This window comes from Chenopodium quinoa, unplaced genomic scaffold (assembly GCF_001683475.1).
Source record: "Chenopodium quinoa cultivar QQ74 unplaced genomic scaffold, ASM168347v1, whole genome shotgun sequence".
NCBI lineage: Eukaryota > Viridiplantae > Streptophyta > Magnoliopsida > Caryophyllales > Amaranthaceae > Chenopodium > Chenopodium quinoa.
Genome location: NW_018743608.1, coordinates 383,584 through 407,476, shown reverse-complemented (window position 1 = coordinate 407,476; position 23,893 = coordinate 383,584). Strand labels below are relative to the sequence as shown.

The 23,893-nt window shown below is 41.6% G+C and overlaps 1 protein-coding gene across 1 annotated transcript; it reads right to left on the bottom strand.

Moving 5' to 3' along the window:
• Positions 1-1,353: 1,353 nt before the first annotated feature.
• LOC110682871 lies at positions 1,354-2,871 on the bottom strand. The gene has a single exon (XM_021859209.1). It carries the CDS (start codon positions 2,869-2,871, stop codon positions 1,354-1,356), a length of 1,518 nt encoding a protein of 505 aa, XP_021714901.1.
• Positions 2,872-23,893: the final 21,022 nt, after the last annotated feature.

Below are 23,893 nucleotides of genomic sequence, written 5' to 3'. Positions count from 1 at the left end.
TATAGTTGCACTTCCTACCATCAAACCTAGCTTAGAATTTATCCCTAGAATAATTAGCAGCAAGGTCCTTGCAGACCTTTCTCTTTTGGATGTAATGGTTCAAGAGTTTAATAATATGACTTCTTCCGCTTACTCTTCGTGTTATTCTCTTACCCAAGATGACAAGTATTGCTTTGCTAATAATGAAAATGACAAAGAAAAAATTAAAGCAATGGAAGCACTTGAGAATAAAATGATAGTAATTGAAGAAACTGAAACTGTTGATATCTCAAAGGATCCCACCATTACAAGAGAAGTTAAAATTGGACTAACTCTAAATCAAGAGGAAAGAGTTGAATTAATAAATCTACTTATTGAGTTTATCGATGTCTTTGCTTGGTCATATGAAGATATGCCAGGTATAGGCTGATAAATTGCTCAACATACTACTTAAAAAAAATTATGTGTTAAGTATTCTTATATAAGAGTGAATATTGAGATATATAGATATTAACCTTTCAATGGGATACATCCATCTATAAAGAACTGGTCCGTCAAGTTTTACCTTATCCACCAGATGAATGAGCAAATGAACCATAATGGTGAAAAATGTCGGTAGAAACTCTATCTCCATTCTACAAAGAGTTAACATAAACTTTTCCTGAATGGAATCTGGTTCTTCAATATCAATAGCAGGTGAACATATCTTCCTGAAAAAATACGACAACTCCTCAAGAAATTCAATAACTTTTTTGGCATTTGATGCTCTTAAAGCAACTGGAAGGATATTCTTGCATAAGGATATGGTTGTCTTGGCTTTTCAAATTAATAAGTTTTCGCTGCTTCAAATTGACACATCTTTGTAAATTAGACCCATATCCATCAGGAACTTTATGTTTTTTTAACACTCTTAGAAATCGTTCCTTCTCTTCATTAAACATGGTGTATGCAGCTGGAGGCATATATATTTGAGCCTGATTAGGATGAGATTGAAGCCAAAGATGAGATTTTATGTTTTTCTTCTCAAGAGCCTTTCTAGCTTCTGGATCATCTCTACTTTTATCCATATCTAATAGAGTTCCTAATAGATTATCCCACAAATTCTTCTCAATGTGCATTACATCTAAAATATGTCTAAGAAGATTATGTTCCTAATATTCCAATTTAAAAAAATGCACTTTGATTTCGCCATATAACATCATAAGCATCAGCTTGATAATCATCATCAATATCTGTTGTACCTCTATTATTCCTTTTGTTAGAAGCTTTTTTTGAGGTTCCATAAACATACTTAACCTTTTCTTGCCGCTTCAAAACATTGGTCCCACTTAAAGGAATTGGAGCAAGACCGTACTCTTCTTTCCCATCAAATAATTAAGCTCCATAACGATAAGGATGATCAATTGGCAACCATTTTCGATGTCCAGGAAAGACAATTTTACCACCAAATCTATATGAATAAGTAGAATCAGCACAAGAAGGGCAAGCTTTATAACCTTTGGTATTCCATCTCGACAACATAGTATATGTTGGGAAGTCATTTATTGTGGAGTGTAAGGTCGCTCGCATGTTCAAGGATTTTCCACTGTAAGCATCAAAAGCATTTACACCTTTCCACAACAATTTCAACTCATGTATTAATGGTTGCAAGTATACATCAATATCAATACCAGGACCATATTTACCCAGAATAATCAAGGACAAAATGAAAGATGATGACTTCATGCAGATCCATGGTGGAAGATTGTAAGGAATTAAAAACACCAGCCATGTACTGTAATTAGTATTCATTAGACGATATGGATTAAAACCATCACTAGCTAATCCCAATCTAACACTACGAGGGTCGGCGGAAAATTCCTTATATTTTTCATCAAATTTTTTCCAAGCAACACCATCTGTAGTGTGCCTTAGGATCTTATCATCCTCACGGTTAAAATGCCATCTCATATCTTCTACTGTTTTAGAAGACATGTAAAGCCTCTTTAGTCTAGGTATGAGAGGAAAATATCGCATACCTTTAGCTGGCTCACCTTTCTTAACTGATTCATTCTCTTTCTCAATTGTGTCACCCTCCTTCCCTTTCATAGTTTTCCACCTTGATGTATGACAAATATGACACTCAATTTCATCGCCAAATTCCCCCCAATATAACATGCATTCATTTGGACATGCATGGATTTTTTCATATCCTAATCCCAAGTCTTTGATTATCTTCATCCCTTCATAGTAAGATGATGGAAACGCTTTAATATGAGGGAATGCATCATTTAGAAGTTCAATCAATTTATTAAATGACTCGGCAGACCAATGAAACATACACTTAAGGTGAAATAGATGTAAGAGAAATGATAACTTTGAGAAAGTAGTACAACTCTCATATAGACCCTTGTTAGAAGCTTCCATGAGACGTTTATACTTTTCCATTTCTTCATTAGTGTTAGTTGAAGGAAATTCATCATCTACCTCACAATGAAAATCAAACTCTTCATGCATGTCATATGAACCTTCCTCGTCAAAATTCATTTCATTTGATGATGGGGCTTGGAATTCATTAGTGGATTGTAGACTGTGAACCCCGAAAGCCGCTCTTAGTAGCCCATCCATATCATCTTGATCTACTTCCTTACCATGATCACTAACGGGCTTTAAGGTATTACTCCCTTCACCCTCATAATGGAAAATCCATTTTCTATAATTCTTATAAATACCGTTAAATAAAATATGGCCTCCTACTTCTTCTAAAAGATGCCATTTATTTAACTTGCATTTATTATATGGGCATTTAGTTTTTCCATCTATAAGAGTCTCCTTAGAAATCTTTAAGAATTTCATGCAACCCTCATAATAGGCATATTTTCTTTTTGGTAAAACACTCCAACTAGTATTCATATCTACAATGAAATGTATAATAAAATTTAATATCTAATAATTATTAATGAGTATCAATAATAAGCCAACAATAACTTGGTAATAAATATTATAAATGTTATAGTTAAGAAGAGTATAACAGCATATTCCATCACTTAGTTGATTTTTAGCACAGTTAGTAAATACTTTACCAAGGCTTTCCCTTCTATAGCTTTTATATGATGTTATCAATGTTGGAGACAAAAGGCAAACAAAGTGATCAAACATAATACTACATGGCAGTATTCACAAAAAAATAGATACAGACACGTAATAATGTAATATAATCAATAAGCACATAGATAAGACATAATGAATTATATATAATATATTATCTCACTACAAATCTACAACTTAATTACTTACATTTTTCATATATGATTAATAACATAAATTATGTAAAACTATTTTGGGAGGTCTATCTACCAGACATATGACACAAAAATATAATATACAATTATCTGACATATAAAATAATTTAGGAATTTGGGTAGTTACCTTGGCCAACTCGCTAAGTGCAGCAAGTATCACAATCTAGAACACTTTTTAGAAAAGCTCCTTCTCTGTCACCTATTAAGCACAAAAACACAACTTCAAATTTTAAGATATTTCCTAAATATTAGCTTATTGGCTTAAGATTTATATATATTTTTCACATAAGTCAAACTTGTACGATTTTTAGTAATCTACTTGTTCACATATGGCCAACATTCTCAACATAAATATGTTTGATTAGAAACTTAAATGTAAACGAGCTAAGAAGACCAAGAGCATATGTTTCTCAAGAGTTCAGACAACATATTTACAAAAAGAATACTAAGAGTATATTCTTCAAAGTCCTGTTGGGTTTTGTAGTGACCCTCACTACGCGGAAAGAAACCCGCCAAGACCCGCCCCCATAATAAATGCAATTAACAAGCAAAACATAATTAAAACATAAGAAAGGATAAAAGATTATACCTTTGACGCGTGCTTCGCTCAACTATGAGCTCTTACTTGAACCCCGAAAATACGAGGTCTCCAACGGGATCGTACCCTCGAACCCGACCCGAGCGTTCTAAGTCTCAAAGGTTAGTCGAGACCCGGACAAATAAAACTATGAGTTTTACGAATCAAGGTTTACTCAAATCAAGAGTTGCCTTTTAATTCCACTCAAGGTTGTATCTTTCCCAATATCCATGCCTTTGGTATTTATAGGGAAAGGCACCCTTTATTTCCAATTTCCCATCAATGTGAGAGAGTTGGTAAATTCAACAATTTATTTAATTTCAAATTAAATAAATAATTAAATCAATCACAATGCAACAAGTGTCAAGGGGAGAGAGAGAGTTAGGTGAGGACCAAAGGCTTGGGGGACCATTGCCTTGATCCCCAAGCCATTGCTTCAAGCAATGGTCCCCTCATCTAAAACCGCCTCAAGCAAGGGCTGCTGGGCTGGCAGCCAGCTAGCACGCCAGCTAGCAGTGCCAGCTAGTACCAGCCCAACCAGAAGCCTCGCATCCCAGCCAGCATATACGTGCTGGCGCTGGGCGATGCTTGTGCTGCTGGTGCTTGCCAGTGCTAGGCGCTGCTAGCTACTGTTGGCCCTTGCCTCTCTCGCCATCGCACACGCACTACCCCTTTCGCACTTCCCAGCATGCGTGCTGCTAGCGAGCCACGCATGCTGGGCATCGCCTCGCCAGCCACACGCACAAGCATGCGAAGCTTGGTGCTGTGATGCTGCGATGGCTTGCGATGGCCCCTAGGCATAATTACACACACACGCACACAAGGCCCAGCATGGTTCCGCTGTGCGAGGCTGCTGCTACGATGGTGCCTACGCACACACACACGCACAAGGGTGCTGTGCTTGGTGCGTGGCCGGCGATGGTGCAAGGTACACTATGGCCTGCGATGGTGCAAGGCATGCACGCACACGCACATGCGCCAATGCCCAGCACTGCGATGGCTGTGCTTGGTGCGTATGGCCTGCGATGGTGCCTAGCACCCAGGCATGCATGCTGCGATGCAGTGCCATGCGAAGGCACGCATATGCGTAGCCATGCTGCTACGATGGTGCCTAGGCTTGCGCCTAGCACACCATGGTGTGCCTAGCACACACATGGTGCGCCTAGGCTTGCGATGAGCTAGCCTAGCCTAGCTACGACTATGCTCGTACTTGTTGCTTGTGATTTTACGACGCTCGGTCTCGACGCCCTAGGCTCGATATCCGACGTCTATATTTGTAAAACTCCGTCGACTCATTAAATCCTTCGGGTTAATTCGTCGTCTCGAATTGGTTGTTCGATTGGGTTCGACCCGAAGGGTTCAGTTAAGATTAAGTTGTAATATTAATTGTACCTTAATATTACTGATCGGAAGCGGCCTCCACCTGGGCATTCCGATCACTTGACCTTACTGAAGAATTAGCTCTGTAATAATTCTGAACCCTCTATCAGAATAATACACTTGTTGGAAGGACACCATTCCTTTCAATCTCTCACTTGTCCTTCCGGACAATTGTGCATATAGTGTATAGCCCATTTCCTATGTCGCTTAATGTCTCTTCGTGAACTATAAGGTAAGATTCATCGCCATCCTTATTATGTTCAGAAGTGTTTCTCGACCTCCGAGTTCGACTGTCAATAAGCAGATGATTTCTAAAATCCATCTGAGCACGGCCATGCATTTTCACAGTCTCGCTCATCGAGCGGCCTTGTAAACAACAAATACATATTCCCTATTGTTAATAGGGGGACATTCCTAGTCTTGCTTTGTAAGTTTCTCTTACTAAGAGGACCTAATCTCCCGAGTGTTCCCGTTATGATCCCCAGTTACGACAGACGTTAGGCAACATCAAAGAGACTAGTTCTCGAACAAGAAAACTTCACAATACTCATGGTCGAGGAAACGAGTTTCGATAGCTATAATGAGAAATGTACTTATGACAATTTGAATCTCTTAAAGTACTCTCATAGGTCGATCCATTGCAGTTCCAAACTGGCACCTGTGCAAATGATTTATGACCATCATGTCCTTGCAGCACAAGAAACGGTGCTGTAAATCATACTACACACTAATCTCTGGTGGTCATCAATCGTTCATCAGTTAGATGACCTCGATTAGGGATAACTTTTGATTTAAATATTCAATGTTCACTTAACAGGTGTTTCTTTATCCAAGACATGGTCTTGATACCTTGTTTTTCATATTTCCATAAATCGAATGGACTCGTTATTTAATTCTAAACCATAATTAAATAGCAATGGAGTGAATGATAATTTTGCACAAAAATTAACTACTCCATTAATGAATGATTTCAATACAGTGTCTTACATTAAATCAACAAGTTTAATTAAAACACATGTACAGGGAATTTCAAAGCCAATCTCCAACGTGCTGGATTCCCATTACCTCAACATGCTTGTTGTGTTTCACTTGAGGCAAAGGTTTAGTCAAAGGATCGGCTACATTATCATCCGTGCTGATCTTACAAATTCTGATTTCACCTTCAGATTTCCATTTCTTTATCATGTGAAATCTCCTTTGGACATGTTTGACCTTCTGGTGTTCTCTTGGCTCCCTGTCCTGAGCGATAGCTCCATTGTTGTCACAGTAGATATTTATCGGTCCCTTGATGGAGGGTACAACACCAAGTTCACTAACGAACTTCTGAATCCAAACAGCCTCCTTAGCAGCCAAGTATGCGGCTTCAGTTGTAGAGTCTGCAGTTGTGCTCTGCTTGGCACTCTTCCAGCTAAATGCTCCTCGATTTAGGAAAAATATGTACCCTGACTGTGACTTGAAGTCGTCTCTGTCAGTCTAGAAGCTAGCGTCGGTGTAACCTTCAACAACTAGATCTTTGTGGCCACCATAAACCAGGAATTTATCCTTGTTCCTTTTCAATTACTTCAGGATATTCTTGGCCGCAGTCCAATGCGCCTCTCCTGGGTTTGATTGGTATCGGCTCGTAGCACTCAAGGCATACGAGACATCTGGCCTGGTACATATCATGGCATACATGATCGACCCAATTAGCAAAACATATGGAATCTGATCCATTCTCTCTCGCTCAACAGGTGTTTGTGGACACTGTTTCTTGCTGAGAATTACGTCATGGGACATGGGTAGACGCCCTCTCTTGGCATTCTCCATGTTGAATCGTGCCAATACTTTATCAATGTAAGTACTCTGGCTCAATCCAATCATCCTCTTAGATCTATCCCTGTAGATCTTGATGCCCAATATGTACTGTGCCTCTCCTAAGTCCTTCATTGAAAAGCACTTTCCCAACCAGCCCTTTACGGACTCTAATAATTTTGTGTTGTTTCCAATGAGAAGTATGTCATCGACATATAGGACTAGGAACGCGATGTCACTCCCACTGACCTTCTTGTATACACAAGATTCATCTGGATTCTTGATAAAGCCAAACTTGCTGATGGCTTCATCAAATCGCAGATTCCAACTCCTGCTGGCTTGCTTTAGTCCATAAATGGACTTCTTAAGCTTGCAAACCTTTCCAGCGTTTCTCGGATCGACAAAACCTTCTGGCTGTGTCATGTACACAGTTTCTTCCAAAATCCCATTTAGGAAGGCGGTTTTGACATCCATCTGCCATATTTCATAATCGTAATATGCAGCAATTGCTAGAATAATCCGAACAGACTTTAGCATTGCGACCGGTGAAAAGGTTTCATCATAGTCAATCCCGTGGATTTGTCTATAACCTTTTTCCACCAGTCTAGCCTTGTATATCGATACATTTCCATCCTTGTCTGTCTTCAATTTGAAGATCCATTTGCAACCAATGAGTGTGTAACCCTCGGGCAAATTCACCAAGTCCTAGACTTGATTTTCAAACATGGAGTCCATCTTGGATTTCATGGACTCTTGCTATTTAGCAGAGTCAGGGCTCGTCATAGCTTGCTTGTATGTCGCTAGCTCATCTCCATCCATAACTAGGATGTCTTGATCATCGGTTAAGACAATACCAAGGTATTTGTCTAGTTGAGATCTTTTCCGTTGCGACCTACGAAGGGTAACAGGTTGAGCATTTACATTGTTTGTTTGATTTTGACCAATCTTCCCAGCTGCTTCCAAAGCACTTAGATTGTCAGTTTTATCAGGTTGACATTGTTGTTCGTCCTCTCGAACTTCATCGAGTTCGATTTTCCTCCCACTTGTCATTTTAGAAAGGTGTTTCTTCTCCAAAAAGACACCATCACGAGCAACAAACACTTTAATCTCGGATTAATTGTAGAAGTAATACCCTTTGGTTTCTTTTGGGTATCCCACAAAGAAACACTTATCCGATTTGGGGTGAAGTTTGTCCGAAATTAATCGCTTGACATATGCTTCGCATCCCTAAATATTGAGAAAAGACAACCTAGGAGGTTTCTTAGTCCATAATTCATATGGAGTCTTTTCAACAGCTTTTGACGGAGCGCGGTTCAGTGTTAGTGTCGCGGTTTGTAGCGCATGTCCCCAGAAAGAGATAGGAAGTTCACTAAGACCCATCATTAATCGAACCATGTATAACAAGGTTCGATTCCTCCGTTCCATTGAGGAGTTCCGGGAGGTGTCAACTCTGAAAGAATACCATTTTCTTTCAAGTGATTGTCGAATTCATGGCTCAAATATTCGCCACCTCGATCCGATCGAAGTGCTTTAATTTTCTTGCCAAGTTGATTCTCAACTTCTTTCTGAAATTCTTTGAATTTCTCAAAGGATTCAGATTTATTCGACATTAAGTAGATATAGCCATATCTACTAAAATCGTCGGTGAAGGTGATGAAATATCGGTAACCTTGTCTTGCGGGTGTACTCATTGGTCCACATACATCCGTGTGTATTAGACCTAATAAGTCACTTGCCCTTTCTCCCAACTTGGAGAATGGTTGTTTTATCATCTTGCCTAATAGACATCCTTCGCAATTTTCAAACGACTCTAAGTCGAATGAGTCAAGAACACCTTCTTGTAGAAGCTTCTTGATGCGTTTGACGTTAATATGGCCAAGACGACAATGCCACAAGTAGGTTTGATTCGACTCGATGGTCTTAGCCCTTTTGGCGGTATCATCAATGTTATAGACTTGTTTGTCAAGAGAAAGCACATAAAGACCATTTTCTGAATATGCTTTACCATATTAAACATTATCGAAATAAAATGAACAACTATTGTTCTTAATTCAAAATTCAAAACCTTTGGCGTCCAAAGCCGATATTGAAATAATGTTTTTGGTAACTCTAGGAACATGATAACAATTGTCAAGTTCTAAGATAAGCCCAGAGGGCAATGACAAACTGAGAGTTCCAACGGAGACGACAGACATAATTGCTCCATTGCCGACCCGAAGCTCGACCTCTCCCTTCTCTAGCCTCCTATTTATCCTTAGTCCCTGAGCATTAGAACAAAGGTGTGAGCCACATCTGGTATCTAATACCCATGATGTTTTGCTAGCGAAGTTTAAGTCTATAACAAACATACCTGATGAAGAAGCAACGGTGCCGTTCTTCTTATCTTCCTTGAACTTGAGGCAGTCCCGTTTCCTATGTCCCTTCTTCTTGTAGTAGAAACATTCAGAATCGGACTTGGAGGAGGCTACCTTCTTGTCCTTGCTGCGCTTGGCAGTGTTTGACTCAGGCGGAAAATTTCTATTTTTCCCTTTAAAGCTCTTCTTCTTGTGCGGACGTTTGAATGGCTTGCCCTTCCTCACCATGAGCATGTCATTCTTGCCCTCATCCTTGAGGGTTTGCTCGGCTTTCTTCAACATACCATGAAGCTCGGTGAGGGTTTTCTCCATGCTATGCATATTATAGTTCATTTTGAACTGATCATAGCCTTTGTGAAGCAAGTGGAGAATGATGTCAATTGCCATCTCGGTTGAATACCCAGCATCAAGCCTTTCCATGTTCTCAAATAATCCAATCATTTTGAGGACATGCGGGCTGACTGGCTCTCCTTTCTTGAGCTTGCTCTCAAGGATCTGCCTGTGGGTTTCGAACCTTTCAGTTCGGGCCTGCTCTTGAAACATATTCCGAAGCTCAGAAATGATCTCAAAAGCCGTCTCCTTTTCAAAGAAAGTCTTTTGAAGGTCCGGAGACATAGTGGCCAACTTGATGCATTTGACATCCCGATTGGCACTTTGCCATCGGTTAAGGGCAGCCTGAGTGACCTCCTCATTGGGAGTGTCGGGCATTTCCTCATCAAGGACGTATTCCTTTTGCTCTTGCATTAGTACAATGCGCAAATTACTTTGCCAATCAAGAAAATTTGGCCCGCTCAACTTCTCCTTGTCGAGAATTGAGCGCAAAGAGAATTGGATGTTGTTTGATTACTTGCAGACATTGTTCTACAATTGAAAGAATTTGAAGTGAAAAACCATTCATAAATCAATAAGTTGAAATTTTAAAAGCGTTCATGCATATTTTCAATCTTATTGAGCATTTTATCCACGCATTTATAAAATTGTCCCCTTTAGGCGAGAATAAAATGATTCCGAGATCCCAAAGATCAAGAAATGGTTAAGCATGCTTCGGCTTGTCTTAATCATTAAATATCTTAAGGTAAGCAATCCAATTGCTAATAGCTCCAAGCTACTCTCGATTTGATAAAATGTCGCATCTAATGCGTCCTTGATATTTTATCTCTTTTGCCACGACATCTAAGGACTCCTTACTGATATCGTTGAGCTTAACCAAGTCAACTTGTATACCTAGTATACCTTACGTTCCTAGGGAAGTAGTGATGCCTCGCTTTGGCGTAGCCCATCACATACGCGAATTAGTTCGGTAAGTGTTGTTCTTGGAACGACAAATTTTAGCTCAATATTATTAAGGGACCTAGGGTTTCTATGTCGGTTTGATTTAAGTGAACTTAACTAATCGTCGCAACATATAGAAATCCTAGACATGCATCTAACATTCATATATAACAACAATATATATATAAAGCATAAAAATAGATGCATTTTGCAACTAGCATGACCCCTTGAAATCTTCAATTTCCATGGGTGTCCATCTTGGCTCGTCTTCATCGAAACGTCGTCTTGAGACATCTTGGCCAAAATAAATAAACTAGCTAGAACGACTAAGATTAATCTAATAGTACAAAAATACTTAACGGTTCGCAGACCATATTTAGATTTACAAAAATACATAACGGAACGCAGTCCGTATTTTCTATCCTAGTCGGGCCCCACTAGTTGCCATTTTCAATAACCTGTTTTGAAAACAATCTTCCATTCACCCATTCACTATTTGTGAATGGCCCATGCAAATTACGAAATACATAATTAATCACGCAAAACTAGTAACTAACTTAGGTGGTTAATCCAATTAACGTGCCTAATTAAAACTAGTCAAAGTTGTTTAATTCATTATTTCTAAAAGTAAATTGCTCACGTAATTAACTAAGCTCCCACTAAATTCTGCATCCATACTTAATTAATCCGATTAATTAAGTCGTCATAACCCATAGTTTGTCAAAATAAAAATTTTGCAAAAGCCGGAAAATACGAGGTCTAACCTCATTAAAATAATTACATAAATAATTTAAAACGGCAAAATTTTCGCAAAATTGCATAGCTTAAAATTAAGCAACGAAGCCTCACCCAAGCATGGTGCATTACGCACCATGGCTGCTAGGCAGCAGTGGGTTGGCTGGCTGGGGCTTGCTGCCTCGCTGCCCAGCAGCACGCACAAGCATCTCCAGCAGCCCTGTGCCATACAGCACCAGCAGCATTAAGGGCTGTGCTGTCGCTTGGTGCTAGCATGCTGCGCCCAGCACAGCACACTACGCTGGCCAACACCACGCATGCCTGCTCGCATGCTGGCGCCTGCCAGCAAGTGGGGGCTGGCTGGTGCTTGCTATCATGTTGCCCAGCAGCACCCCAAGCAACCAGCAGCCAATGCCATTGCCCCAAGCCCAGCCTTAGCACCCCTCGCCACACAGCCACGCACAATTGATGCTCAGCCATGCGCGCACCACAGGCAACCTACATGTGGGCTGCTAGGCAGCCCGGCTAGCCTTGGTGACGCTTGCGGTCTTACATCGATTTGCGTGCATTTCACTTGGAATTTTAATTACGATTTATGTGTGGCATAAATTAATTCTAAATTACATTTTAGAATCAATTTGAGGAAAAATAAAATAAAATAAGTCTAACTTAAATAAATTTAATTTTAATGGTGCACAAGCCTAAATCATCCAAAAATTTATTTTTGAACAAATTTAGGTCTTTCTTTATGCTTAAAATTAAATGAGGTATGTCCATTATTAATTTAGCCAATATACAAATTAATAATGGATTTGACAAATGGGAGTTGAAAAAATAAATTAACCATCCAATGATAAAATTTTCCAACTTTCATACTTGTGTAAAATACCAAGATTACATCTTCCAATATGAAGATTAATCAAAATTTTACTCACAAGTATTTGAACTTCATGTATTTTAATCAACTAAACATGAAAAATCCAAACTTTGTTCATTATGGAATTTAGGGTTAGAGTTCTAATCATTTAAACCTTCAAAGATTAGAACTTTAACATACTTGGGAACTTAAAATTACACATTCACATCAAACATTCACACATTATTGCAATTAATTTGCAAAATCGTGAAAAATCAAGTTTATGTGAAAAGGCATATCAACTCAAGCACTAATTAAAACTCCATAATTATGCTCAAGGATAATTAAAATAGCAGTAGATTAGGGATGCAATAATGCATTTAATCTAACCTTGTAATGCTTGCATTAATCAAGGCTTAAAAAGATTTAAATTTTCGTTTAAAAACGAAAAAACCCCCAAAAACTTGGGTTTCTGGTTCGAATTTGGCTTCTGGACAGTCCTCAAAGAGAGTTGAATTTGTTTCAGAATGTCGATTCCACCCAAAAATCACTATTTTTGAGCCAAAATCTGGGTTCGACAGCCAAATCGATTAAAATACGAGTTTAAAATTAATTAAAACGAGCTTCTAACCTAATTACAAAAGCAAAACCAGAAATTAAATCTTACTTTAAAACACCTTAATTAATCAATAATTGCAAAAATTAAAAGGAGCGTGGCTCCGATACCGCTGTTGGGTTTCGTAGTGACCCTCACTACGCCGAAAGAAACCCGCCAAGACCCGCCCCCATAATAAAGGTAATTAAAAAGAAAAACATAATTAAAAAACAAGAAAGGATAAAAGATTATACCTTTGACGCGTGCTTCGCTCAACTATGAGCTCTTACTTGAACCCCAAAAATACGAGGTCTCCAACGGGATCGTACCCTCGAACCCGACCCGAGCGTCCTAAGTCTCGAAGGTTAGCCGAGACCCGGACAAATAAAACTATGAGTTTTACGAATCAAGGTTTACTCAAATCAAGAGTTGCCTTTTAATTCCACTCAAGGTTGTGTCTTTCCCAATACCCATGCCTTTGGTATTGATAGGAAAAGGCACCCTTGATTTCCAATCTCCCATCAATGTGGGAGAGTTGATAAATTCAACAATTTATTTAATTCCAAATTAAATAAATAATTAAATCAATCACAATGCAACAAGTGTCAAGGGGAGAGAGAGAGTTAGGTGAGGACCAAAGGCTTGGGGGGGACCATTGCCTTGATCCCCAAGCCATTGCTCCAAGCAATGGTCCCCTCATCCAAAACCGCCTCAAGCAAGGGCTGCTGGGCTGGCAGCCAGCTAGCACGCCAGCTAGTAGTGCCAGCAAGCACCAGCCCAGCCAACAGCCTCGCATCCCAGCCAGCATATGCGTGCTGGCGCTGGGCGATGCTTGTGCTGCTGGTGCATGCCAGTGCTAGGCGCTGCTAGCTGCTGGCGCTGGCCCTTGCCTCTCTCGCCATCGCAAACGCACTGCCCCTTTCGCACTTCCCAGCATGCGTGCTGCTAGCGAGCCACGCATGCTAGGCATCGCCTCGCCAGCCACACACAGAAGCATGCGAAGCTTGTTGCTGTGATGCTGGGATGGCTTGCGATGGCCCCTAGGCATAAGCACACGCACACAAGGCCCAGCATGGTGCTGTTGTGCGAGGTTGCTGCTGCAATGGTGCCCCTAGGCATAAGCACACACACACGCACAAGGGTGTTGTGCTTGGTGCGTGGCCTGCGATGGTGCAAGGCACACTATGGCCTGCGATGGTGCGAGGCATGCACGCACACGCACATGCGCCAGTGCCCAGCACTGCGATGGCTGTGCTTGGTGCGTATGACCTGCGATGGTGTCTAGCACCCAGGCATGCATGCTGCGATGCAGTGCCATGCGAAGGCACGCATATGCGCAGCCATGCTGCTGCGATGGTGCCTAGGCTTGCGCCTAGCACGCATGGCGCGCCTAGCACACCATGGTGCGCCTAGGCTTGCGATGAGCTTGCCTAGCCTAGCTAAGGCTATGCTCGTACTTGTTGCTTGTGATTTTGCGACGCTCGGTCTCGACGCCCTAGGCTCGATATCCGACGTCTATATTCGTAAAACTCCGTCTATTCATTAAATCCTTCGGATTAATTCGTCGTCTCGGATCGGTTGTTCGATTGGGTTCGACCCGAAGGGTTCAGTTAAGACTAAGCTGTAATATTAATTGTACCTTAATATTACTGATCGGAAGCGGCCTCCACCTAGGCATTCCGATCACTTGACCTTACTGAAGAATTAGCTCTATAATAATTCTGAACCCTCTATCAGAATAATACACTTGTTGGAAGGACACCATTCCTTTCATCTTTTATACTATAAAATTTGATTGTTTAAGAATATATGTCATTTTATTCATAATATGATGCTTTGTTTTTTATATATTATATCATACTTCCATATAGGAATTCCATTAGGAGCAATCAACAAGAATAAAAAATTGTAGATTATATTATAACCTGATGTCTTTTTTTAAATTATTTTGCTTCAGATTAGAAATCAATTATAGTTGTTAAGATTATTAATAGGTATATATATACAACAGTGGCCTAATTTCATTTTCTTATTTTAAAAGTTAAACAAAGAAAATGTACATTTAAGGATTTAAAACAGAAAACTAGAAGACTAATTTATTTTGCAAACTCACTTTTTATCACAAATTATAACAGTTCAGATTTAACTTCCCATTCAAGAGCTACAATTTTGGGCTTTGAAACCGAAACATTTTTTGGGGGAATTCACCTTGTATGATGATCATCTTAAAACTAAAGAATATCAATTAAATTTTAAACCTTATAATATGATAAACAGAGTGGTAATTTATCTCTTTATAAAAACGTTTCAATTCACAAACCCCAAATAAAATTAAAATTTCACAAAATTAATACAAAAAATCAACAATTCAATAAACATAATCAAGTAAAACAAATACCAATTAATAATAAAAAGTATTATATAAAAAAGTATCTAATTATTTAGACCCTGACCTGTGATATATATTCTTGACTTCTCTGCGTCGATCGTTTCGAAATCTCATTAGCAAAAAGAATTCCTAGAATATGCAATGAATAAGCAAAGAAAATTTTGATAAGATTCAGCATAAGCAACCTAAGTTGAGTGATATATCAACCAAAAACTAGGAAATTAATGCCTATAACAAGGAGATTACAAAAAATTGATGACAAGAGCGAGGGGATTACCGATAATTGAAGATAATACTGAAGAGAGGAACGAAAATTCAACAATTTCAAGCGGTTTAGGAGATCAGATGAGATCGATTGTAAGCATAGAAAAGTTAGGGTTTAGTTGTATGAGTAGTGCTGATAAGAACTACAAGCTTTTTTTTTTTTTTTTATATTTCTTCAATCTAACATTTTGGTATATTGTAGAATTGTGGGCGGTTTCTTTTATTTTTTTTTATATAGCCCTCTTATTTTTTCCCTAAAAATTTTTATGTCTCGGGATGGACTTTAGTCATGTGCAGTAAGGCATGCTCATTTACGACGCTTTTCTGTGTCAAGACCCAATTGTGATGTAGAAAAGCGTCGGAAAAACGTACATGGAAACTAAATTTTATGCTAATGCTTGTTACTTGGTGTTTAGGGTAAAAATACCCCTTCCACGTGAACCAATCGCATGCTAACACATGTCAGCATCAGAGAGGTTATGAGAGAACCAATCCTCTGAGGACACGTGACAGTCCATGTCATGAAAGGGGAGCTGATCCTCAAACTCCATAAAAGGGAGAGATCCCCATTTATTGCACATTTAGAGAAATTCTCACCAAAATCAGAGCAATATTAATTGCAAATACTCTCTCTCGGAATCCAAGAGAAACTCATTACATTCTGCACTTTTTAAATCTGAGCACGTTCTAACTTGATCGTTGGAGGCGGAACTCCACCCAACCGTAGTTTCCGTGGTTTTGCAGGTACAGACGATCATCATCCATTCTTGGAATTGTAACTCTCCCGAGGGACTCCAAAAACCCCAAAACATTTGGCGCCGTCTGTGGGAAGAGTACTTCTATTATGGCTTCGCTGCAGTCTAAACCACCTGCCAATGAGAACCGACCTTTGGCCGAAATAGAGGTTTATACGGACCAAGACAGTGGTGACGACTTCGATGTCGACACCTATGTGGCCCCAGACGGGTCACTCAAAATAAGACGCACCTGTTCCAAGGAAACAAGGGAACGGGGCGAAGACAAAGCTGGTTATAGCATCCCAACCATCAAGCTAGCTAGGCAACCCCAGGCGGTGGAGGGTGCTGCCCCTGTTACCAGACACGAACTCATGAAATTCATGACAAATTTCAAAGGGGAAATCAAGGACCTAATAAACAAGAGGACAATTGGCACCAACAAGGGTCAGTCGGCCAAGAAGCCTTCTCCCTCAGGGAAGAAGCATGTGAAGGATCGTGTGCCTACTCCTCACCCTAAACCAAAGGGGGTGGATGGGCTCATGATTAATTTTATCAAAAATCCGTTTCCTTGAAGCAAGGAAAAGGAAATCCATTCGGCAAGTTCAGCCGGATGGATCAAAGAGACTTACTCGGATGCCCGGATGTTAATCCAGCAGAAGAGAAGCCAACAATTGTCTAAGTCGGCTTCAATATCGACTTACCCAGACAGCTTCCTGAATGCTTCAATGAGGTATTCAGAAACAAACCGAGAGAGTTAGTCACGCGGCATGACCGCACGAACTGGCACTCAGATTATTCAGTCGGCTCCGTATATGCCCCAACAACCATACATGCCATATGGATCACCATACATGCAGCCGGCCCTCTTTGGGGGTCAGGCGGCACTGAATGTCCAGCCTATGGACTAGTAGCTCCGGCTGCTAAACCTTGGGGAACAACCGTTGCCGTTATCCATGTCGATGCTTCCCGGCGACGTTAAAGGGTATAGCCTAACGATAGTTTGGCAATCTGCATTAACAATTTCAAGACGCTTTCATACTTGTTCGCGTCCAACTTCTCTATGAATATCCATGCCAAAAAGACAAGTCTTAACTTGGGAGTTATCCAGCAGGAAGATAGAGAGGGGCTAAGGTCCTATGTCAAGCGGTTCAATCTGATGAGAATTCAGATTCAAGGGTTGTCTGATGAAGTTGCCTACACAGACTTCTTCAAGGGTCTGGAGGACGGGTCGACCTTTAAGTTCGACCTGGTCAGAAAGAGGGTTGCTACCCTCCAAGAAGCTTTGATGGAAGCCGAAGCCTATATACAGGCGACGGAGCTCTATGCCATCAAGCAGCCGTCGGACCCTAAAAAGTCCCAAACTTAGCAGCTATTTACGAAGCCAATGGCTGGATAGCCTTCAAACCGCCTGCTCCAACATGAGCAGGCAACCGGCGACGCCCATTTGGGTGAATTCGTCGAAGAGAGCATCACCAATTTGGGTGGTACATTGTTCTATAAATCATAACTCAAACGACTTTAACCAACTATCTAGGTTAAAGATAACTCACGGCCGTGTGAATAACACAAAACCTTGATACAACCGGCGTTGCTTAAAAGCAGCACAAACGGTAACTGATATCTAGGTCAAATACAACCGGTCTTTGTCCTAAGGCACTACAGCCGGTTACAAATCCAAATTAAGCAAGGCCAAAACCTTAGCAGCTGAAACTTAACAATGGTCATGACACCTACATCCGGCCAATGGCCGCATGCTATTAAACAAACGGCGAAGACTGATTATCCTAAGGGGTAACTCACAGCCTGTTAAATAGAATAACCTAGGTTGGTCACTAGCCGGAACCATTTCCTACTCCAACTTTTAAAATAATTTGAGAAATTTCCCTAAAAGCGGTGAATGACCGTCTGTCTATTCGTCCGGGTGCTTTATTGGACAGCTGCCTGCTCAGGGTTGGGCAATTACCCAGCAAACAACCGTCTAGGGGCAGATAAAGCCAATACACCAGATAAACCGCATGTGTTAGGTTACATGTAAAAATATTCATGCATACCAGAAAATCGAGAAAATTGCAAAAATAGAGCAAAATATATCAAAGGCAAACATGAGCAAAACTGACTTAATCGGCAAAATCTATTGAACAATAATAATTGTCCACCGGAACTACGTTTGGGGAGAAAGAGAATACATGAGACACTCGGCATGCAGGCCGTAAAAAAAAATAAAGCTCACTGCTGTTGAGGTTGAGACATCTGGCCCTGGCCGGATGGAGGAGCATCCTAAGTGTGCTAGGCCTGATTAGCATCAGTCGATGCTCGTTCTTTTGCCTGCTCCTCCTGATCTTCAATACCCGCCCATTCCTCGAAGGGAGCCGGCTTCTCAAGCCCAAGAGTCTAAGCATCGTACACCTCGGTGGCGTACTTGCACCTTAGCTCAAACAATTCCCATTCAGTGTCCGAGTGGATGAAAGACTAGGCCATTTTCATATGAGTCTCGCAATCCTGCTCATTTTCAACGACCAGCTGGTCCTGCTCGGTTGCTATCTCGGCCTTGTGATCAGCCGGGAGATGTCTGTCCGTAATTGGGTGTTCTCCTTGTCGACATCCTTTGGCGCTTTGACATCAGACTGGAGGTTTTTCACTTACAGCTCAAAGTTAGCCGCCTTCTTGTTAGCCATGTCAGCAGCCGTAGTGAGCTCCTTGATAAACTCCTCCTATTTCATCTCCTGAATTTTAGTTTTTATTTCATACATTAAGGTGTTGTATTGAGTAACATTAATGAGATCAGCTGCCCGCCTATCGGCGTCCCTTACCTCCTCTTGCTTCTTCCTCAAGGGAACCTTGAGGCCGTCTACCCTTAGCATCACCTACAACATCAGCCGGAAAAGGGTTAATCTCTCAATTATGGTACGTCCGGCAAAAAGAGTAAATCATACAAAGTACCCTAACCGATATATTACCTCAGCAAGTAATGAGTTGATGCGGTCAATGTTGACCAGGTGGACACTCGGCACCGCCTCCTTTTCGGACCGGGTGAGGGTCTCAGCATCCTCTTTGCGTATTGTTGGAGGTCAGGCCAACGGGAAGAGGCATCTGTACCAAAAGAGCCAAGTGTTAAGTAACGAGCATAGACGTCACCTATATTCTGCCGGCTGTTAGAGGAATCCCCTGATTGGGTACCTTGGGACTTAACTCGCATAAGCCCAAGCGGCTAGGGGGAATCAAAGGTGAAAGCCATACCTTGATTTTCAGGCTGAGGGGTCACCCCACTCCCAGCCGCATTGGAGCTGGTTGCAACAGCTAGCTGTCGGCTCGAGGGCGTCTCAGGCTTCCTCGTCTCAACCTCAGCCGGCTCGGTATTTAGACCGAGGTCCTTCTGGCTCTTGCCTGCTAAGGTTGGCCTGTTAGGCATAGGTGGCCTTCCAGAAAAGGTAGGGGCAGCCGAAACCCTCCTTGTCTTGGAAGGAGGCTGAGAGGGCTCCTCAACCGGTCTTTTTACATTTTTGCAAGCGAGCGAGGAACATTCTTGCGCCCCGTTTGAAAAAGAAACAAAGCAACCGATTAATATCAGAATTGACATCAAACTATATAAACGGTAAATAGAGCTCATCCGGAGCTTACCCCATTGTCCTTGGCCTCCAGTTGGGCCCTCTTCTTTTCCAATTGATCCTTCCGGATCTGAGTAGCAGATTTGGCAGGCGTCTTCTCAAGAGGCGCCATTTCTGCAAAAAGAAAAGCAACAAGTCAGGCACAACTCGAAATACTAGAGATGGCTTAAAGTGCTAGTTGATCAGCCAACATACGTCTGCTGAAAAGAGTGCTAAGGCCATAGGAGGAAAAAAAATGCCTCGTCCTTTAGCCAGTCCGGATGAGGGACTCAGTTCTTAGGGACAATAATTTCAATCCCATCATCCAGAGGCATGGAGGTTCTCTTGAATAACCCCTTCTCCATTATTTGCATCCAAGCCTCTTCAGGGACGCGGGGGAGGGCGCATTTCTTCCCAAGTAGAGTCGGATGTTTATTTTAATGACGCAGCCGGCGGTTCAGACGCAAAGATGAGGAAGAAACCAAGTAAAACTTGCTCTTCTAGTTGCTCCATTTTGACAGCTTGTCCAACGTCATCATATATTCCGGGTGCGTGGTCAGTGTATACCACGCATTTCAGCCGCCTGGGGCAGGACTGAGGTAGTACATATGGGCAAACGCCTCCCAGCTAGGTGTTATGTCCTGCATCTCGCAGGCGGCTATATATCCTAATATGTTGACCCAGGAGTTGGGTGCTAGCTGCCAAACGCTAAGGTCGTAGCCTCTTAGAATGGCTTTTATTGCATTGTGGAGGGGGAACCGGAGACCGGCTTTAAACGTCGCCTCGTAGCACCCGAAATAATTATCGGCATGATCAGTGTCGTCGTCCCAGACGAAGGATGCCTCCGTAGGCAGTACAAAAACCTCCCATCTATCCCCAACCGGGCACTTCTTAATAAAGGCGGGGAAGGTGGCATTCAGACTAACAACGTCCCTGGCGGACATGTGCGCCTCAGTAGGATTATTGATGGATGGCCATTTGTACGCCTCCTCATCTGCTTGGAGGGCATCCGATTTTAACGAAGATGACTCCTTAGAGTCTAATTGTTTGACGGTCTCCTCGCCCCATACCTCCTCAGACTCCTCTAAAATATCATCACTGGGTGTGCTGGGTGCACCCGGATGTTCATGATATACTATGTCAGCCGGAACTTCTGCTGAGCTGTCTAGTTGATAGTCGGGGTCTACAGTCGTCCGTCTCATCCGAGCCATCCTGTCCTGCACATGCATTGAGACGGTCGGATTCGTGGGACCGAAAGGGTGGTCCAAACACCCCTAAACGGCATCCCTAGTCTTAGACTCAACCGTATCTGGCGACCGGCTGACAACTGTCCTAGGTTATGTCGTGTGTGTGTTGGGTGAGTCCATTATTCGTTACAAGGTATTTAACCAGAAAAGCGCAAAAAGTTGCAAGGGGTAGAGATGGTACCTTGAAGATGTTCTGAGTGTGGAAGAGGTTGACCAGCTGGATCAGCAGGCGGAAATTTGTTTACTGCTTGCTAGATACCCAAACGGTTGCCCGGATGTACCCACTTGATGAGCAATTGAAAATTGTTGAAGAGCCTAGATGTTCCTCTGAAGTTTTGCTTGATGATACCTCAGACGGTTGACCGGCTGTGGGTGTATTAAAAGCAAAGGGAATCAGTCAAAGGACCCCAGGTGGTTCTAATAGGTTTTGAGTGATGAGCACTTAGACGGTAGTCGGTTGAGTGAAGAAAAGAAAAACGGTTGTGCAAGAAATAGCAGCCGGTATCAGAGCTCTCCTCTCTCAGAAAATTTCTCAAAAATGGCAAAGTGAGGAAAATGAGGGGGGGGGGGGGACCTCGACTTATAGAGGAAATCCCTCAGAAGGCGAACCGTCACCTTAAGAAAAATAAAAAAATTAAAAGAGAGAAGGAGGCGAAGCGTCACCTTCTCAGATTGTGACACCTGTCAGAAGTGCCACGTGGCAAGCCAAGTCACACCTGTGAGGGGCAATTGTTTAGGGTAAAAATACCCCTGTCTACGTGGACCAATCGCATGCTGACGCGTATCAGCACCAGAGAGGTTCTGAGAGAACCAATCCTCTAAGGACACGTGGCAATCCATGTCATGAAAGGGGAGCTGATCCTCAAACTCTATAACTCGGGAGAGATCCCCATTTATTGTACATTCAGAGAAATTCTCACAAAAACAGAGCAACGTTAATTATAACTCCATTCTTGGAATTGTAACTCTCCCGAGCGACTCCAAAAACCTCGAAACACCTGACGTCGAGCAAACAACGTCTAAAAACTAAAGGATTTGTAGTAGCGGTGCTGTGCGGCTGCGTTAGTGCGCTTCTAGGCTCATTTTGTCAGCCTAGAATGCAAGGCATGATAGGCATCCTAGTAGGCCCTAGCTTTTAGCTTGGGAGCTAGGTGCTTGGCTCAGTTATGCGTTTTTGTGTTTTGTTAAAACGAGGCTAGGCCTCGGTTTTTCGCGTACTTGCATATTTTGACAAAATGACTCAATTCGCTTAATTAAAATTTAATAGGATTAATTTAATTAAGTTGGACGTGGAATTTAGTGGGAGCTTCATTAATCGGCTTTGAGCTCGTTAAGCTTTAGTTATGCTTATCGTTATTGCGTTAGTTCACATAATTGGATAAACACTTGACCCTGACCTGTGATATATATTCTTGACTTCTCTGCGTCGATCGTTTCGAAATCTCATTAGCAAAAAGAATTCCTAGAATATGCAATGAATAAGCAAAGAAAATTTTGATAAGATTCAGCATAAGCAACCTAAGTTGAGTGATATATCAACCAAAAACTAGGAAATTAATGCCTATAACAAGGAGATTACAAAAAATTGATGACAAGAGCGAGGGGATTACCGATAATTGAAGATAATACTGAAGAGAGGAACGAAAATTCAACAATTTCAAGCGGTTTAGGAGATCAGATGAGATCGATTGTAAGCATAGAAAAGTTAGGGTTTAGTTGTATGAGTAGTGCTGATAAGAACTACAAGCTTTTTTTTTTTTTTTATATTTCTTCAATCTAACATTTTGGTATATTGTAGAATTGTGGGCGGTTTCTTTTATTTTTTTTTATATAGCCCTCTTATTTTTTCCCTAAAAATTTTTATGTCTCGGGATGGACTTTAGTCATGTGCAGTAAGGCATGCTCATTTACGACGCTTTTCTGTGTCAAGACCCAATTGTGATGTAGAAAAGCGTCGGAAAAACGTACATGGAAACTAAATTTTATGCTAATGCTTGTTACTTGGTGTTTAGGGTAAAAATACCCCTTCCACGTGAACCAATCGCATGCTAACACATGTCAGCATCAGAGAGGTTATGAGAGAACCAATCCTCTGAGGACACGTGACAGTCCATGTCATGAAAGGGGAGCTGATCCTCAAACTCCATAAAAGGGAGAGATCCCCATTTATTGCACATTTAGAGAAATTCTCACCAAAATCAGAGCAATATTAATTGCAAATACTCTCTCTCGGAATCCAAGAGAAACTCATTACATTCTGCACTTTTTAAATCTGAGCACGTTCTAACTTGATCGTTGGAGGCGGAACTCCACCCAACCGTAGTTTCCGTGGTTTTGCAGGTACAGACGATCATCATCCATTCTTGGAATTGTAACTCTCCCGAGGGACTCCAAAAACCCCAAAACATTTGGCGCCGTCTGTGGGAAGAGTACTTCTATTATGGCTTCGCTGCAGTCTAAACCACCTGCCAATGAGAACCGACCTTTGGCCGAAATAGAGGTTTATACGGACCAAGACAGTGGTGACGACTTCGATGTCGACACCTATGTGGCCCCAGACGGGTCACTCAAAATAAGACGCACCTGTTCCAAGGAAACAAGGGAACGGGGCGAAGACAAAGCTGGTTATAGCATCCCAACCATCAAGCTAGCTAGGCAACCCCAGGCGGTGGAGGGTGCTGCCCCTGTTACCAGACACGAACTCATGAAATTCATGACAAATTTCAAAGGGGAAATCAAGGACCTAATAAACAAGAGGACAATTGGCACCAACAAGGGTCAGTCGGCCAAGAAGCCTTCTCCCTCAGGGAAGAAGCATGTGAAGGATCGTGTGCCTACTCCTCACCCTAAAC

Coding starts and splice junctions, on each gene's coding strand:
- LOC110682871 (XM_021859209.1), bottom strand. CDS start 2,871: ATGAATACTAGTTGGAGTGTTTTACCAAAAAGAAAATATGCCTATTAT.